This window comes from Salvelinus fontinalis, chromosome 4 (genome assembly GCF_029448725.1).
Source record: "Salvelinus fontinalis isolate EN_2023a chromosome 4, ASM2944872v1, whole genome shotgun sequence".
Taxonomy (NCBI): Eukaryota; Metazoa; Chordata; class Actinopteri; order Salmoniformes; family Salmonidae; genus Salvelinus; species Salvelinus fontinalis.
The window spans coordinates 35026907-35046830 of NC_074668.1; the positions used below are offsets into that span (position 1 = coordinate 35026907).

The following is a 19924-nucleotide window of genomic DNA, read 5'->3' on the forward strand; positions in this document are numbered from 1 at the left end:
TAGAGTAATAGAAGCTATTTTGGAAATGACATCGCCGAAGTCGAGGATCGGTAGGATAGTTTTACGAGGGTGTGTTTGGCGGCGTTAGTGAAGGAGGCTTTGTTGCGAAATAGGAAGCCGATTCTAGATTTAATTTTGGATTGGAGATTTTTAATATGAGTCTGGAAGGAGAGTTTACTGTCTAGCCAGACACCTAGGTATTTGTAGTTGTCCACATATTCTAAGTCAGAACCGTCCAGAGTAGTGATGCTAGTTGGGTGGGCGGGTGCGGGCAGCGAACGGTTTAAAAGCATGCATTTGGTATTACTAGCGTTTAAGAGCAGTTGGAGGCCACGGAACGAGTGTTGTATGGCAATGAAGCTCGTTTGGAGGTTAGTTAGCACAGTGTCCAAAGAAGGGCCAGAGGTATACAGAATGGTGTCGTCTGCGTAGAGATGGATCAGGGAATCACGCCGCAGCAAGAGCGACATCGTTGATATATACAGAGAAAAGAGTCGGCCCGAGAATTGAACCCTGTGGTACCCCTATAGAGACTGCCAGAGGTCTGGACAACAGGCCCTCCGATTTGATACACTGAACTCTGTCTGAGAAGTAGTTGGTAAACCAGTCGGGGCAGTCATTTGAGAAACCAAGGGTGTTGAGTCTGCCGATAAGAATACAGTGATTGACAGAGTCGAAAGCCTTGGCCAGGTCGATGAAGACGACTGCACAGTACTGTCTTTTATCGATGGCGGTTATGACATCGTTTAGTACCTTGAGCGTGGCTGAGGTGCACCCGTGACCAGCTCGGAAACCGGATTGCACAGCTGAGAGGGTACGGTGGGATTCGAAATGGTCAGTGATCTGTTTATTAACTTGGCTTTCGAAGACTTTAGAAAGGCAGGGCAGGATGGATATAGGTCTATAACAGTTTGGGTCTAGAGTGTCACCCCCTTTGAAGAGGGGGATGACCACGGCAGCTTTCCAATCTTTAGGGATCTCAGACAATACAAAAGAGAGGTTGAACAGACTAGTAATAGGGGTTGCAACAACGGCGGCAGATAATGTTGGAAAGAGAGGGTCCAGATTGTCTAGCCCAGCTGAGTTGTATGGGTCCAGGTTTTGCAGCTCTTTCAGAACGTCTGCTATCTGGATTTGGGTGAAGGAGAAGCTGAGGAGGCTTGGGCAAGTAGCAGTGGGAGGTGCGGAGCTGTTGGCCCGGGGTTGGGGTAGCTAGGAGGAAAGCATGGCCAGCCGTAGAGAAATGCTTATTGAAATTCTCGATTATCGTGGATTTATCGGTGGTGACAATGTTACCTATCCTCAGTGCAGTGGGCAGCTGGGAGGAGGTGTTCTTATTCTCCATGGACTTTACAGTGTCCCAAAACAAAATTATGGGGGTATTGAAGTGGTTCCCAACTCCGGTCCTCGAGTACCCCCAACAGTACACATTTTCTATTGTAGCCCCGTACAAGCACAACTGATTCAACTGGTCAACTAATCATCAGGCCCTCAATGAGGTGAATCAGGTATGTTTGTCCGGGGCTCCAACAAAAATGTGTGCTCTTCGGGGTACTCCAGGACCAGAGTTGGGAACTACTGGATTGTGTGAGAAAAAACATCTATTTAATCTATTTTGAATTCAGGCTGTAACACAACAAAATGTTGAATAACTCGAGGGGTAGAAATACTTTCTGAAGGCACTGCAAATTTGTGACATTCTTTTTCCATTGAGACAAACATTTCTCTACATTCAAGGTGGGAAACAAAATGTATGTTAAGGCCTATTATTTCTTTGACTAGCCTATACTTAGGGCTGGATTCAATCCATATCATGGAAGTATCGTGGAAGATCTGCATTAAAATGTATAGCTAATTTCTGATTGAGCCGACATATGCAGCGTTTACTGTGAATGTAGTCTCTGTGAACGTGGGAACATTGACTTTAAATGTCAATCGAGCTATAAAGCGAATCCAGCACTTAATCACACAGTGGTTATATTGGCCAGTGGCACATTGAAAATAATTATTTGGTAGCACTTTATAATAACTCCACATAATAAAGCATTTATAATGGATTAGTGAATAGTTGATTCATTTATTAGTCATTAAACCTACTACCACATTTGTAAATGTTATAACCTAGTTATTCACACATTTATAAACAACTTTTAAAGTATTTAATAATGATTCATAAGATAATTCATTATATGTTTCTTACAGGTCCTTCTACTAACTCTTTTTGTAAGGCCTCATCTAAAGTGCGGACTATTTATACTTTATAAATGTTTTGAGTGACCAATGTAATTTCTCACAAAAAGATGGACATGAAATTGGTAGACATTTCAGCAGTAACGGATTCTCCTTAAGGTCTCAAAATGGCCCTTAGAACATATCAATGGTTAAACAATAAGCACACAATACAGAGGATATTCAAGAAAATATATAGGACATTTTATTCAAAAACAGTCACACAATAGTGTGATGTGTAACTTCAGACACACTATGCTAAGTAAAATAACGTTTTTAGTCCGAAAATGCTAACATAAGCGTTTCTTGGCAGTGACTTTTCTACCAAAACCAGTGTTGATTGCAGTCACTCCTTAGAACTAAAATCTTGTGTCATTTGGTCAGTTGAGTGTTTAAGTTCTGGGCCCATTCGTGTTAGAAATTGGGAGTTCCGATGTCTCCACCCTCACAAAAGGAAACTCTCAGCCAAAGATTTTTGGGCTGAATTTTCCTTTAAGAGCAGTCCCAAGACTGTCTGGATACATTATTTCTTTGAACTATCCCATTAAGTGTAAACTGTAAAGAGTTACTAATTTAAAGGCCCAGTAAAGGTGCTGTCAAACAAAACCAGGTGTAAAATAAAAAAGGAAAAAAGAAAAGACTGAAGCGCTGGAAGCATTTAAAAGTTATACATGTAACATTCTACCTGCAAATCGTACATGTAACATTTCTACTTCAATCTACTGCAACACTCACACACACACGCATGTGTGTCAGTGTAGTATGTGTGAGTGTGTGGGTAGAGTCCAGTTACTTTGCATAAAGCCAGTGCGAAGTGAAAAGAAAATGGTGTCAATGCAAATAGTCAGGGTAGCCATTTGATGAACTGTTCAACAGTCTTATGGCTTGGGGGTAGAAGCTGTTCAGGAGCCTTTTGGTCCAAAGCTTGGCACTCCGGTACCGATTGCTGTGCGGTAGCAGAGAGAACAGTCTATGACTTGGGTGACTGGAGTCTTTGACAATTTTTAGGGCCTTCTTCTGACACCACCTGGTGTAAAGGTCCTGGATGGCAGGGAGCTCGGCCCCAGTGAAGACTGGACCATATGCACTACCCTCTGTAGTGCCTTATGGTCGGATGCCAAGCAGTTGCCATACCAAGCGGTGTTGGAGCCAGTCAAGATGCTCTTAATGGTGCAGTTGTATAACTTTTTGAGGATCTGAGGGCCCATGACAAATATTGTAAGCACCCTGAGGGGGAATAGGCATTTTCGTGCCCTCTTAACGACTGTGTTGGTATGTTTGGACCATGATAAATTGTACAATTTGAATGAATTGTGGTTGATTATAGTACATATTTTGTTTTTACATAAATGTTCAAAACTTGCAAAAGCAATCTGAAAAATTACACATCTAAAGTTCACAGAGTATGTGTCGTTTTCGTTTTGTGACCACAACATCCATCACACGTCTGGCTGTGGGAAACTTATGACATCCTGTGTGTGTGTTTTTGCATTTTCTGTGCCTTCTGGCCTTTGGGCTGTACCTGTGCTTGTTAAGCCAGGTGAATGCACTTGAGGGATGGCTTTAGCACCTTTCATCAAACTTCCAAAATGACTGCATTCTGTGAAAGGGTGAAAAGAGAAACTATTTCATAAATTGGTCAGAACATAAATTGGTAACAAATGCCTGAATGTGCTCTCATTTATTATGGTCCAATCAAATTAACTTTGACGAAAATATTGAATAAATAATTGTTGCATATAGAATGTTGCTAGCTCTAGACATACGTATGACATGTGGATATCAGTCACAGAAATGGAAAGATACTTATTTTGTCTTCAGAAGGGCGCTTGAGCAGGATGATGTAAAATGATGCCGAGGCCAGAGTGGATGCGGACTATGAGTAATCCAGAAAAGAGTGAGTCTGAAAACCCTTCTTTGAAATTTTCCATTGGAGCCTGGTAGATCGTAGAGAGGAATATATTTTTCAGTGACATGTATGAATCACAGAACATGTTTCAGTTTGTGTATGTATTGTACAGAATGTATATTTCTATGTGGAAATGTCTTTATGGTACACCACATAACTTCACAGCCGTGTATAGCTCACTGTAAGAGCGCCTAGATGCCTGGCGTGCGATGCTACATACAGTATCAGTGAGTTATACCATTGGCTCATGTCCCGGCACTGCCTCCATGTAGGAGTTTATCACACGTAAAAAGTAATTCTGCTGGTAGATGCAGACATCCTGGAGCTGCTGAAGCAGCCTGCCCGGGACACCCGCTCAGCGGGTGTGGGCTGTAGACAACATGGAGAACACCCCTCGAAAGATCTACCAAAAAACCACAGCATCCATAAGTACTCACTCAACGCCACAGGTCTGTCCTGTTTCTCACACACCTGTTTTTCTGTCCTGTTTTTCTCACAGTTACATCTCCAGACACACACGTCTCCTTTCTGGCATTTCCCCGGGGTTTAGGAAAAATACCCTCACTTCTCCATTCACATGTCCCCATCAACACTCAGATCACACAGCTCACTGGCTCTCTGTCTGTCTTCCGCACAGACCTAATCTCTGCTGAGGATCTGGAGACTATTGCTGATCTGACTTGCTGCTCAGCCATGGCCCGCCCCACTTCCTGCAAAACCACCCCAACCTGAAGAGGTTCCGCACAGCCACCAGTGTCTGTAACAACAGGTAAGCCAAATAATGGCATCAAAGTAACAAGACTTCTACACCATCCTGTTGTTGCACAACACAAACTGGCCTAAAATCACTGAAGGAAGGAATTGACTAGTGATGCAAGCCAAAAACATGAATATCACCATGGCATCTCCTTCATTTTTTCAATTTATATTTCCCTCCCCCTCTCTCCAGGGAAAACCCTTGAAGAGGCTCTGCCAACACACCCTTCACCCACTGGCTCCTTGCTGAGTATGAGGATGGCATCTCACTGGCTAAGTGCTGGGATCCGAACATGCAAATCAATGGGAACCTCCTCCCCCTGGTACTACAACCATATTATCATTACCAATATTATCATACTGATTAAGCTACACTATTAACTATCCTTGTTATCTTGATCCTTAGGATTAAGATAGTGTTAGCAGTAAGATCCTTAGTACTCTAGTGGCACTGCAGCAACCTTTCCTTCAGTCTCACCAGAGGGATCCTTTTCTCCAACTGTCCAGGTGAGGGAGGTGTCCAACCGCATCCTGAACATTGCTCTGACCTCCATGCACACAATGATTTGCGTGAACACAACCGTATGACCTGCACCCTCACCCAGCTCAACCCTCACTGGACTGGAGAGATCACCTACCAGGAGACCCGCAAGATCATGGGAGGCTACTTCCAGGTAATTCCAATGAGAGCCTAATAACAAATCTATTTAATTTAGCTCAGTTTCTATCTGTACATGGAGTTCAAAGTTACAAAGGTCATAACATAGTTGTAGTTACCTACACACATGGGTTTGAGTTGCTGGGTGATTAAACTGTCACACATGTCCTTCCTCCTCTCACAGGTGATCACCTTCAGGGACTTCCTGTTCCACATTGTGGGCCCAGACTTCATTGCAAGGCAGCAGTCCACCTACCCTGGCTGTGATGAGAATGTCGACTCCAGCATCTCCAATGTGTTTGCCTACCTCTTCGCTCACCTTTCCATCCAGCCCTTTATCTTCCGTCTGGATGAGAACTACAATGAGAGCGCCCAGTTCCCCAGTCCGCTGCTGCACAGGGCCTTCTTCGCCCCCTGGAGGATTGTCTTTGAAGGTACAACTCTAAGTCCCACGTCTCAGGGGAACATTTACATTCCCCATAAGTGATTCCCCGTTGCACACTAAAAGTGTATAGATCAAAATAAGGTTGTATTATTATTACTGCTAAAGTATAGCTGGATCAGGCCTTACTGCTACCTGCTCCCCCAGGTAGCAGTAATACATGATGGGGTAGAAGGCAACCTAGTGGTTACAGCGTTGGACTAGTAACCAAAAGGTTACAAGATTGAATCCCTGAGCCGACAAGGTAAAAATCTGTCGTTCTGCCCCTGAACAAGGCAGTTAACCCACTGTTCCAAGGCCATCATTGAAAATAAGAATTTGTTCTTAACTGACTTACCTTGTTAAATAAAGTTTAAAAAAAGGTGGTTTGGACCCTATGCTGAGGTGGCTGGTGGGTCGTCAGGCAAAACTGAACACTCAGGACCACATGATGAGCTGAGAGATAGGCTGTTTGAGTTTTCCGTTAAAATGTCCCTGGTCATGGCCTCTCTCAACCGAGACCACGGACTCCCCGGTAAGGTACTCCCTCTCTCTGTCTCCTATCCTCTATTTCTCCCTCTCTCTGATTAACTGTCTCATCTAGAAGCTTATCTTTCTCTACAGTAGAACTTTACTCCACTTATACCACACATGGGAGGACTACTGTCAAAGCTCTCCACACTGTCTTCTATGTGATACTGTATTTCTGTAAAAGGCTGCCAATTAACACTTCATCTTCTTGTTACCCCTCTCAGGTTACAACAAATGGTGTGGGATATGTAACCTGTCCTAGGCCCAGAACCTGGCAATGGTGATAAACAACACTGAGCTGGCCCAGAACCTGCGTAACCTCTATGGGACTCCTGACAACATTGATTAGGCAGGGTCGTTTATAGACTCTCAATCCACAGCATGTTTGACTGTATTAACAGAGCCTTTTTTTTTTAGAAAGGACTCAGCAATGTCTTATTTGGACTTTCATATCTCTGAGTCTTCAGTCATAATTTACAAAAACCCTGTTTATCACCATAATTTGTGTTGTGTATTAGACTGTGGTGGGAAAACGATAGTCTTCACCGAGGATCAGAAAAAAAGCTTGGGGAAGACATCTCTGGCTCGCATCACCTGTGACAACACTGGCATCGCTGATGTCCCTGAGAGACCCTTCCAGTATCACCCCCGTGAGTCCGGTTACACCCTTTGTGAAGACATCCCTGCTTTCGACCTCATCCCCTGGAAGGACAATGGTGATAGTGAGTGTTGATCTGAGGCCTCGTGTGACATACATCTCTCTTTAACTGAGCCTTACTGGGGTTTGTGTGTTCTCAAGTGTGAGTTAGAAAGATATTAGTTTGTCAATATATACAGGAAGTAATACATGATTTCTATTATAATTTTTTATTGAACCTGGTCTGGATCCAAACACAGATCCCAAATCTGGTGGAACTGGCTCGACTAAACAAGGACCAGTAGGACCGAGAGGGCCACCAGGTCCAGAAGGTAAAATCACCACCCTCCTCCACCATCCCTTCTCTCCCCCATTTACATGTATAGTGGCAAGAAAAAGTATGTGAACCCTTTGGAAATATCTGGATTTCTGCATAAATTGGTCATAAAATGTTATCTGATCTTCATCTAGTTCACAACAATAGACAAACACAGTCTGCTTAAACTAATAACACACAAACAATTATACGTTTTCATGTCTTTATTGAACACACTGTGTAAACATTCACAGTGCAGGGTGGGAAAAGTATCTGAACCCTTGGTTTTAATAACTGGTTGACCCTCCTTTGGCAGCAATAACTTAAACCAAATGTTTTCTGTAGTTGCAGATCAGACCTGCACAACGGTCAGGAGGAATTTTGGACCATTCCTCTTTACAACACTGTTTCAGTTCAGCAATATTCTTGGGATGTCTGGTGTGAACTGCTCTCTTGAGGTCATGCCACAGCATCTCAATCGGGTTGAGTTCAGGACTCTGACTGGGCCACTCCAGAAGGCGTATTTTCTTCTCTTGAAGCCATTCTGTTGTTGATTTACTTCTGTGTTTTTGGTCGTTGTCCTGTTGCACCACCCAACTTCTGTTGAGGTTCAATTGGCGGACAGATAGCCTAACATTCTCCTGAAAAATATCTTGATAAACTTGGGAATTCTTTTTTCCGTCGATGATAGCAAGCTGTCCAGGCCAAGAGGCAGCTAAACAGCCCCAAATCATGATGCTCCCTCCACCATACTTTACAGTTGGGATGAGGTTTTGATGTTGGTGTGCTGTGCCCTTTTTTCTCCAAACATAGTGTTGTGTGTTCCTTCCAAACAACTCAATTGTAGTTTCATCTGTCCACAGAATATTTTGCCAGTAGCGCTGTGGAACATCCAGGTGCACTTTTGCAAACTTCAGACATGCAGCAATGGTTTTTTTTGGACAGCGGTGGCTTCTTCCGTGGAGTCCTCCCTTGAACACCATTCTTGTTTAGTGTTTTACGTTTCGTAGAGTCGTCAACAGAGATGTTAGCATGTTCCGGAGATTTCTGTAAGTCTAGCTCACACTCTAGGAATTTTCTTAACCTCATTGAGCATTCTGTGCTGTGCTCTTGCAGTCAGCTTTGCAGGACGGCCACTCTTAGGGAGAGTAGCAACAGTGTTGAACTTTCTCCTTTTATAGACAATTTGTCTTACCGTGGACTGATGAACATCAAGGCTTTTTTACTTTTGTAACCCTTTCCAGCTTTATGCAAGTCAACAATTCTTAATCTTAGGTCTTCTGAGATCTATTTTGTTCGAGGCATGGTTCACATCAGGCAATGCTTCTTGTGAATAGCAAACTCAAATTTTGTCAGTGTTTTTTATAGGGCAAGGCAGTTCTAACCAACATCTCCAATCTCGTCTCATTGATTGGACTACAGGTTAGCTGACTCCTGACTCCAATTAGCTTTTGGAGAAATTAGCCTAGGAGTTCACATACTTTTTTCAACCTACACTGTGAATGTTTAAATGATGCATTCAATATAGACAAGAAAAATACAATAATTAGTGTGATATTAGTTTAAGCACACTATGTTTGTCTGTTGTTGTGACTTAGATGAAGATCAGATCAAATTTGATGACCAATTTATGTAGAAATCCAGGTAATTCCAAAGGGTTCACATACTTTTTCTTGCCACTGTATATGATTACTGTCTGTATTATGTCATAAATATTCTGGTAGTCACTCACTAGGCCTGATGTGAGGTGCTACGTGGTTATCTGATGAGGTCCCCCAGAGCATAACCACTGATATGACTAATAGTATATAACAAGGAGAAGCATAATCACTAATAGTACATAACAAGGAGAAGCATAACCACTGATATGACTAATAGTATATAACAAGGAGAAGCATAACCACTGATATGACTAATAGTACATAACAAGGAGAAGCATAACCACTGATATCACTTATAGTACATAACAAGGAGAAGCATAACCACTGATATGACTAATAGTATATAACAAGGAGAAGCATAACCACTGATATGACTAATAGTACATAACAAGGAGAAGCATAACCACTGATATCACTAATAGTACATAACAAGGAGAAGCATAACCACTGATATGACTAATAGTACATAACAAGGAGAAGCATAACCACTGATATGACTAATAGTATATAACAAGGAGAAGCATAACCACTGATATCACTAATAGTATATAACAAGGAGAAGCATAACCACTGATATCACTAATAGTATATAACAAGGAGAAGCATAACCACTGTTATGACTAATAGTGTCTGTTGTAGTGTTGACATCATTCCTAACCTCAGTCTCTCTCACTCAGGACCACAAGGGCCACGTGGTTTGCCTGGCATCTACGCAAAATCTGCCTTCGCTGTGCGGCTCGGCTGCAACTACCCCAAACCAGGCCAGCCCATCCAAACCTATGAGGTAATCTACAATGGACAGAACCACTACGACACCAGGATGGGGGAGTTCACCTGCGTGGAGCCAGGTGTCTACGAGTTTGAGTTCCATTGCACCATATAACAGAATGTGGGCAGCGTGGACCTGCGGAGAAACGGCCAGCTGGTGCTGCATTCCTTCACCACCCAGCAGAACAGCCTCATCACGGCTACTGGAGGCACACTGCTGCAGCTTAACAAGGGGGACAAGATCTGGCTGTCAACTTACTACGGTGGCAACGGCATGACCTCCAACAGCTTCTTCTCAGGGCACCTGATCTTCACTGTCCAGAGCCCTCTCTGACCCACAGGTTACAACTAAGCTACTTTTTCTGTCTTTTAAAATTCATTTTTTATTATATTTTAATGTATGATAAGCTTTAACAGATCATCAAGGAGAAAATAGGTCAAATCACTGGTTTGTTATTCTTGCACTAGGAGAGAAAGAGGAGTGGGAGAGTCACTGATAGGAGAAAGAGGAGTGGGAGAGTCACTGATAGGAGAGAAAGAGGAGTGGGAGAGTCACTGATAGGAGAGAAAGAGGAGTGGGAGAGTCACTGATAGGAGAAAGAGGAGTGGGAGAGTCACTGATAGGAGAGAAAGAGGAGTGGGAGAGTCACTGATAGGAGAGAAAGAGGAGTGGGAGAGTCACTGATAGGAGAAAGAGGAGTGGGAGAGTCACTGATAGGAGAGAAAGAGGAGTGGGAGAGTCACTGATAGGAGAAAGAGGAGTGGGAGAGTCACTGATAGGAGAGAAAGAGGAGTGGGAGAGTCACTGATAGGAGAGAAAGAGGAGTGGGAGAGTCACTGATAGGAGAGAAAGAGGAGTGGGAGAGTCACTGATAGGAGAGAAAGAGGAGTGGGAGAGTCACTGATAGGAGAGAAAGAGGAGTGGGAGAGTCACTGATAGGAGAGAAAGAGGAGTGGGAGAGTCACTGATAGGAGAGAAAGAGGAGTGGGAGAGTCACTGATAGGAGAGAAAGAGGAGTGGGAGAGTCACTGATAGGAGAGAAAGAGGAGTGGGAGAGTCACTGATAGGAGAGAAAGAGGAGTGGGAGAGTCACTGATAGGAGGGAAAGAGGAGTGGGAGAGTCACTGATAGGAGAGAAAGAGGAGTGGGAGAGTCACTGATAGGAGAGAAAGAGGAGTGGGAGAGTCACTGATAGGAGAGAAAGAGGAGTGGGAGAGTCACTGATAGGAGAGAAAGAGGAGTGGGAGAGTCACTGATAGGAGAGAAAGAGGAGTGGGAGAGTCACTGATAGGAGAGAAAGAGGAGTGGGAGAGTCACTGACAGGAGAGAAAGAGGAGTGGGAGAGTCACTGATAGGAGAGAAAGAGGAGTGGGAGAGTCACTGATAGGAGAGAAAGAGGAGTGGGAGAGTCACTGATAGGAGAGAAAGAGGAGTGGGAGAGTCACTGATAGGAGAGAAAGAGGAGTGGGAGAGTCACTGATAGGAGAGAAAGAGGAGTGGGAGAGTCACTGATAGGAGAGAAAGAGGAGTGGGAGAGTCACTGACAGGAGAAAGAGGAGTGGGAGAGTCACTGATAGGAGAGAAAGAGGAGTGGGAGAGTCACTGATCGGAGGGAGAGGAGTGGGAGAGTCACTGATAGGAGAGAAAGAGGAGTGGGAGAGTCACTGATAGGAGAGAAAGAGGAGTGGGAGAGTCACTGATATGAGAGAAAGAGAAGTGGTAGAGTCACTGATAGGAGAGAAAGAGGAGTGGGAGAGTCACTGATAGGAGAAAGAGGAGTGGGAGAGTCACTGATAGGAGAAAGAGGAGTGGGAGAGTCACTGATAGGAGAGAAAGAGGAGTGGGAGAGTCACTGATAGGAGAAAGAGGAGTGGGCAAGTCACTGATAGGAGAGAAAGGAGAGATAGGAGAGAAAGAGGAGTGGGAGAATCACTGATAGGACTAACCCCCCAAATCCAATTATTGTTGTTAGATTCAATTAATCTTACCACATCAGGGATATGCATTGGGATAGCTTTATGATTGTTAATTGTATTTTTTTTCATTTGACATTCTTCTGATTGTTGGTATGTATTTTCCTTCTTATGAACTTGTTGGCTAATTCAATTATATCGTTAGATCTTACACATTAAACACTTAGAACAAAACCTAATAACTTAATATATGCTAATGATGAGTTTTGGGGTGATGGTAAAATTCTGACAAATAAGAAGGGAGCCTACCTGCCGTTGGGTCGGCAAAACATTAATTCTAAAGCTAATGTTTCAACATTTACACAGTAAATTTTCTAATGTTTTTATTTATTTTCTTTATTTAACTTGGAAAGTTAAGAACAAATTCGTATTTACAGTGACGGCCTACCCCGGCCAAACCCGAACGACGCTGGTCCAATTGTGCGCCACCCTATGGGACTCCCGATCACAGCCGGTTGTGATACAGCCCGGAATCGAATCAGGGTCTGTAGTGGCGCCTCTGCGATGCAGGGCCTTAGACCGCTGCGCCACTCGGGAGGAGGTAAATTATTATGAAGAGTATACTTTGATAAACAATTATTTTCTGACTGTGATTCATCTTTCAAATGATAAATTATGAATACAATAAAATGACACATGCACATGCTCCTCTGTGTCACCTCAAGTCAAGACCTCACCTCACCTCACATTGTTGGAGTAGCGATACACACAACACGCAGCATGTTCACTTCACGCTCAACCAAAGGGGGGCGTGAGGGTTCCACATCGATTCGCACCCTTCTTCTCAGATGTAGGACTTTTCACAGAATACGAATGTCTCAAAATCTACTTGGATGGCTCAGATTATGGCCTATAGGCTACACTGCAGTATGTGGTTTATCACACATATAATTAATAATCTATGTTTAATGTTCGTTTTATGAAGATTGGCCTAAAAGAGTCAATATGTGCCAAAAAAGTACAATAAACTCAACATAACGTTTTGTGCATAGGCCTAGGCTAGGCTGTGCGTGTTTTCGTTGTGGAAAATGAGTAACAGAGATATTGGCTATAAAAATAACACCAATATGCATATAGGATACAGAAAACAGAACATTAAGATTTTGTCAACTTTAATAGGCCTACTTATCTTATAACCAATCATCAACAATATTAAAGCAAACGAATAAGTCAAACTAACATCTTTCCTAGCCTAAACATTTTCATTAAAATGTTTGCTTTATTCGTGAAGTAAAGATTAGGATTTAGAAAATCAATAGAATGATAGGCTGCGGGCAGAGGATAACATAAGATGCGGTCTGACTGGGCACCATTTTAATTGTTGTCGTCTATATTCGCCGGGGACTTACCTAAATAAGTAAACAAATAAATGAGCGCAATATATAGCGATCGATACGGACGTGGTGGGCCGCATTATCCCGTTGTTCTCTCCGCAGTGGACAGAGGGGACGCGAGCCAGCTGCTGCGTCTTGGGCCTTCCCCCCCCCCCCCCCCCCCCCTCCCCCTCCCAGAAAGTGTCGGCTGGTACTCCCGTGGGAGCGAGGGAATGCCTGGAGATGGCGAGTGGCACACGATACACCATTGTTCGGTCTAGCAGTCACTGATTCCTCGCCCCACACCCCGTAAACGCTGACCGTCTCAGCGAGTAAAATTGATTAGAAAGCCGTTTGTGTCGCTCAAGGTGGTTTGACTAATCCGCATTTTCGCCTGGGTATCTGCTCCAATATTACGAAGCGAGCAAATCCATTTTTCATTCGATATAGCTACATGGCTATAGGCTAGGCCTACTCATCTGTAAAGTTAAACAGGTTGTTTCCCTCTAAAGCCCGATGACTGGTCCATTAATTTTCCACGTGCAAACAGGACTCATGTCAATAAAATCTAGTCAGTTAATGTCACCCAACTATTTGCGGTGTTCTGTATAGCCATCCTACACTCAGTGCGCAATCCTTGCATTGAGGAGGTTCTGAGGGTCCTTCAAGCGCTTCTGAGCAACCTACTTTTTTAAAGACAATAGTCCTCCTGCATGAGTCCTCAAGTCAAGAAGGTCTTTCTCCTGCCAGTAGATTACTCAATTCACCTGAGAGGAAGTGGGTACATAAAGCAGGTAGGCTACAGTTGACAATAAGTAGCCTAAACCTGCCCTAGACAGCCCTCAATGCCAAAATCCGTAAAAGCAAGTGCGGTTATTTTAGCTATGGGTGCTATGTCATCTCTGGTAGTGTTCTGTGGAGGAATTCACAATATGTGTATTAGGCCTACCTACTTCAGCATCTGTAGTTATTTAATGGTTTCGGGTTAAGCAGAGCTGTCAATCAAACAAGTCGGGATGCGGGGCAGAAGAGTATGGAACGAACTCAGGGAGGGGCGGAGAATCAGTGGCAAGGATTCCGCAAGACTGTTCTTATAATTGGGGGAACATCTGACTCCGTCGCGCGCTGGCAGATGGTCGGTTGAGGCGGGATCGAAGGGGGGAGATTTACATTCATTGTTCAGGGGCTCGAGCTCAATCCAGAGACAATAGCCTCAGCAAGGAGCAAGGGATGAAAAAACTTTCCTTTTCAGATACAGAAGGATGGATAAAGAAACAACGGAAATTAATTAAAAACAAGTTTCTGTAAATTATAATGCATAAAAACGTATGATCTGCCAGCTATTCGAGGACACAGGTCAACAGGCATATAGAAACAGCAGTTTGTCAGCAACTTTTATGTAAATCGTTTTTCATTTTATGGTGCAAATAACCTGAGTAAAACGCGTAATACACACAGCCAGTGTTTATTGCAGATAGACCAAGTGCAAATGTATCGGTTTTTCTGCGCAGGCTCTTCAGTGACACCCACATGGGAACTGAGGTTTAACTTTCCAACTGTAGAATATTTTTTATATTAAGGTTGAACGCATTTATAACTGAAATGTGGTTTACTCAATTGAACACGGGTTCACATCCTATCTAAGTATGATATCTGATTCCTCCACATTTTGGAACTGTGCCCCAAATATATATTGATGATCTATTTAGCAAATAGAAAAAAATAGAGTAGGCTACAATGTAAAATGTACACATAAATCCACATTATTTTTCATGGATGTGTTGTCATTGCATTGCCTGTTGTTATAGCGGATATAATTATTGATCCTGTGTTCATTTGAAACATATCTAACATATACTGTATCTGTATCATTTTAGACAGAAGTTCCAACCGTGTTTCCTCAGACTGACAGCACTGTCTTGGATGAGCAGCACGAATGTGTAGCAGTGAAGAACAACCAGACACAATTGTTTAGCACTAATATCCTTAATCGAATCACAGCTTTCAATCACTGCGCATTGTTCAGTCAGAGCAGTGCACTCTTGTGTTTACTGATGACTCGACTGAAAATGCCAAATAAGATATTCAGGTTTGTTGCTTTCGACTTTTAATCCAGTTATCCTATTAATACCATTTACAGTTGAATGCCTAACGCAAGCAATAGAACAGAAACGTTGGCCACATTTTGAATATCAAACTAAATAGGCCAATAGTTTGCTGGAGATGCAATATGTATGCGTAGGCTAAAATGTTACATTTTACATGTTCAAGTAACCTAGAATTAAATGCTTTCTCAATTTTACAATCTTTAGACAACTTTGCTGCAACATGAAGGCCTAGCTGTCTTGTTGTAGGCCTTTCATGCATATGTCTGGGACAAATATGACAGCAGTAGGCCTTTATTCAAATGGAATGTTGTATCTATGTTATTTATTTGGGTTTGTTACCTGCAGCGGTAATTGTACGCAGCACTGAGAGATTACAAAGAGATAATAAACAAGACATCGAATAATAATAATTTATGAAGTATCCTAATGAATAGGCCAATATTATAAACAGGTGATTGATGTCACTGCACTATAGGCTGAATAAAACGTTTTGTGTTCACTGAAACTTCCATTTGGGATTTCAACATAGAATAATAACATCATTTAATTATTAACACAATGTAGCCTAGTTCGATAGTCTATTTTAAAAAATCCATTCTTTCTGCTGAAAATAATAAAGGTCTGTTGTCTGAATATGTGACCAAATGTTTAAAAGTTAAAACGAAAGGATAAAAAAATAAAATAATGTTATTAGCCTTAATTTATGTTCATATTATGGCACTTTCATCTGAGATCTGAAGCACACTTTGGGTAGGACTTCACCAGAGAAAAGTTTGAAGAGACAAGAGAGCTATTTGGCTAGCTGGATGCTCAAAAAGTCCAACCAACGGAGACATTTTACACCAATGAGAGCATCCATTTCAACAATCGGTCCCCCATATGGCAGTGTAGCCCCTCCTCCAGACCCTATCCCGACAGAGGAACTCATACATGCTCCAGGACAGTGAAGCAGAGCATTATTGCCAGCTCTTTAGCCCATACAATCAAAGCGAAAAAGGTCTCTGCTACTTTGTTTGAGAAAGATTTTGCCACCTGATTTTAGAACTGTCGTGTGGAAGTGTGTGTGCATGCATATCTGTGGAATAGACTACGGTGTGCACGAGACTGTCCAGGAGTGCGCGCGTGTCCACCAAACAGGTGACCCTTGTTTATGGTCGAACCGACGTTTGACGTTACATATCCCCTGTTTGTGGACAATGATTGCAGTCCACGGGAAAATACATCTATTGCTTGTTTCCCTTCAAGAGCACGTTTGAAGACAGAATAGTGGACACGCAGTAGCCTATTATTTCCCCTGGGCAGCTCTGAAGCCCCAATCATCATCCAAGTGTTCGATAACAGCATCCTGGAACGTACCTCCCAGTTCTATTTTGCCAAAGTGATATTGCTCTCTCGTTTACTCTGAAAAGAACACCATTGGATTTGTGTATTAAATGTACGGGATCCAGGAGCACCTGATAAGAGACGTCAGCGGATTAAAAGAAAGAACTCTAGGAGAGGAGATGGATCCAGTCCGGTCCTGGGTGCGTAATGTCGGTGTTGTGGATGCTAACGTAGCAGCGCAAAGGTACAGTACACCTTCAGGTTCTCAAGTCCTGTGGTATTTTGACGAAATACACGAATCTTTCGTATTGGCAACTAAGCACAACATAAAACAGTTTAACGCACGTATAAGAAATTGCTTTAATGGATGATTAGGTTAGACTTATTTAAGCATGCAAGAGGAGTCAATGTATTATGCACATGGTTTCAACAATTTCTATATCCTAAAGCATGCTATGCTCGGGAAAAAAATGATAAAGGTAAATGACAAATAGCCTACTAGATGGCGCACAGATCACCGTAACATAGCCTATAGACTAGCCTATAAAAGTGACCTGTGGTGCAACGCAGTCAAATATAAAGTATTGTTGTTGATTATGCTCATGGCTCTTGTGTGATACTCATTTACCCTAAACTTATCCAGACTTGAGATGAAACGAAAAAACAACAGGTTGTCTTTGGGAGTAAGTGGCCCGGGCGTAAAGTTGACAATTGTGTAGAAAAATCTATCTCAAGCATCCCTGGCTTTCTGTATGCTGAGTCCTGATTTTCCGGTGTGCGCGCTGTCAATAGCGAGTGGTGGCAGTGTCACAAGCAGCATGAAAGGGATATAACAAAACACAACAATAAAACAAAAACGCATTCTGTCACGAAAGTGACCGCACGGGCCGGAATAATGTTAATTTAGTGAGGATTCCACCTCTTGGGTATTGATTTGTAGGCCTATAGGACGCGCATGAAAGGCTTTTGACGGTTGGAATCTGTTATTTTATCCATGTTGAATTATCTACTAAAGATTTTATATCTCCATCCAGAAATTCTCTTATCCCCATATATTAGGCCTATAGCCAATAATGACGATTTAAGTTGATGATAATAGCTCAGAAATAATAATAATAGGCCTAATCATAATAACAATAACAATAATAATGATAATAATAATACAATTATGTTGGCCTGTCTACTGAAATATTAATCAGTAGACAAATTCATATTCGTATTATCATTTGTTTCCCCCAAAATCAATTAGTCTACCATTATCTTATTCAAAAGTTTTTCAAAACTTTGACAGTGTTTTTCATACTGGTTTAAAATCAACTTTTGTGTATTCATAATGTTAAAATACTCCAGTAGGCTACATCTACAGGGTGTTATGATAGCCTTGGTATAAATGATGTAGCCTTCTTTTCAAAGGAGAACATGCAAAAAAGTAAGCATGCATACAAGGTAGCTTAGCATTTCTTTCAAAGGTGTATTTGCCTAAATAAACAGTTTTTTGGCAACAGAACAAACTTTTGTAGTAAATTGAAAACCTCTGTAATTTGGTGTATTCGATTAAATAAGGTTATGGCTGATATTTCAAATGAGCGTTAATACGATCACAGTCTTTTCCTATTTTACATGTATTTTATACAACCGAAACACATTTGTTGATTGAAACCCTTTTCAATTGGTCACATCTTGAATAGCACCTTTTCATAATACTCACCAGATAGCAGATATAATATAACTTTCCCTGAACTCTGATGCTTCTCAACCTATAGGAAAATTTAAATTTTCCGTCTTCTTCCAAGCCTAAATTCTGCAGCGATACAATAATGGATACATGGAGGCTAGACACAATTATCCTATCAACAGCACATTTTCATTTATGTCTGACTTTGGACCTTTTCTCCTTTCACTTTTCGAAGGTCAGCATGAGTGCCAAAATAACTTTCACAGTAGACCTTTAAACTTCTTCATATTTTGCAGCGTCGAAAAAAACACAGCCTTTATCTCACCCAGTGTAAGAGGCGAAACATCAATAAACAATCATTGTTAATTAAGCTCTAGGCCTTCACGCTTGGAGCAAGTCAAACTTTGACCCACCCATTAATTACATAAACACTGCGAGCACTTCATGCTATTTTTTGGTACATGTCAACATTTTGATTTCATTCCACCATCGATAATTCGCGATTTCCCAGGTAGGTCATGCATAGAAAGTTAGTCATTGAACCCAATGCGATTCTTGAATTGTTGCTAATAAATAATCTAAATGACCTTTTGTGAAAATTAAGCATAAGATGATTGCATCATACAGTTAGGCTATATAAGCTGTTTATTCTTACAATCTTAATGAAGCATTTAAATCAAATAGTCTATAATTCCTTTAATGGGTTTCCCCACATTGTTTGTTCAGTGAGTATTTTCAAAACAAATTTCCTCCATATTGCCATTCCTGACTAATTCATGTTGCAATGTTAAATCTAGAAATGAATGATTCTGTTGTAGTCTATACAGTTCACCTTAATAAACAGTGACTGGAGTTGTAATGTACCATCACTAGCACATTAGAGGTTGCTGCCTATATACATGCACTTGAAATCACTGTGCCTCTTTAATAAATAGAACACTAGTCACTTTAATAATGTTGACATATTTTGAATTACTCATCTCATATGTATATACTGTATTCTATTCTATTCTACTGTATCTTAGTTTAAGCCTCTCTGACATTGCTAGTCCATATATTGATATATTCTTAATTCCATTCCTTTACTTAGATTTGTGTGTATTTGTATATGTCGTGAAATTGTTCGATATTACTTGTTAGATATTACTGCACTATTTGAGCTAGAAACACAAGCATTTTGCTACACCCGCAATAACATCTGCTAAACACGTGTACGTGACCAATAAAATGTGATTTTGATTAGATTTTAAGAGTGTTTGCTATGTGTGACTGAGGATTGTGATGTAGTGTAAGTGAATTTCCCTCTCCTCTCCTCTCCTCTCCTCTCCTCTCCTCTCCTCTCCTCTCCTCTCCTCTCCTCTCCTCTCCTCTCCTCTCCTCTCCTCTCCTCTCTACAGTGGTGTAGCTCTCTCCAGGGCCCACTTTGAGAAGCAGCCACCCTCTAACCTGCGCAAGTCCAACTTCTTCCACTTCGTCCTGGCACTCTATGACAGACACGGACAGCCTGTAGAGGTGGAGAGGACTTCCTTCGTGGATTTTGTGGAACAGGACAAGGTGTGTGTGTGTTTGTTTGTCTCAGTTTGTTGACTGTGTGAGTATATTTGTGCATATTTCTCCATGAATTTCTCTTTATTACGCATGTCCT

General features: G+C 41.9%; 1 protein-coding gene and 1 pseudogene across 5 annotated transcripts in view; both read left to right on the top strand.

The window, feature by feature from the left end:
• Positions 1–3818: 3818 nt before the first annotated feature.
• On the top strand, positions 3819–10220 carry LOC129852858 (eosinophil peroxidase-like; annotated as a pseudogene).
• A 5968-nt stretch (positions 10221–16188) lies between these two features.
• The window catches only part of LOC129853623 (transcription factor COE2), a 38002-nt gene continuing 34266 nt past the window's right edge, over positions 16189–19924 (top strand). For 3 of the 5 annotated variants that reach the window (XM_055919846.1, XM_055919844.1, XM_055919845.1), the window contains exons 1-2: positions 16189–16848; positions 19677–19833. In XM_055919846.1, coding sequence (XP_055775821.1) covers positions 16715–16848; positions 19677–19833 — 291 coding nt within the window. In that variant the 5' untranslated portion in view covers positions 16189–16714. Of the gene's footprint in view, positions 16849–19676; positions 19834–19924 lie in introns of those variants that run through there. The other 2 variants (XM_055919847.1, XM_055919848.1) reach the window with 2 other exon arrangements.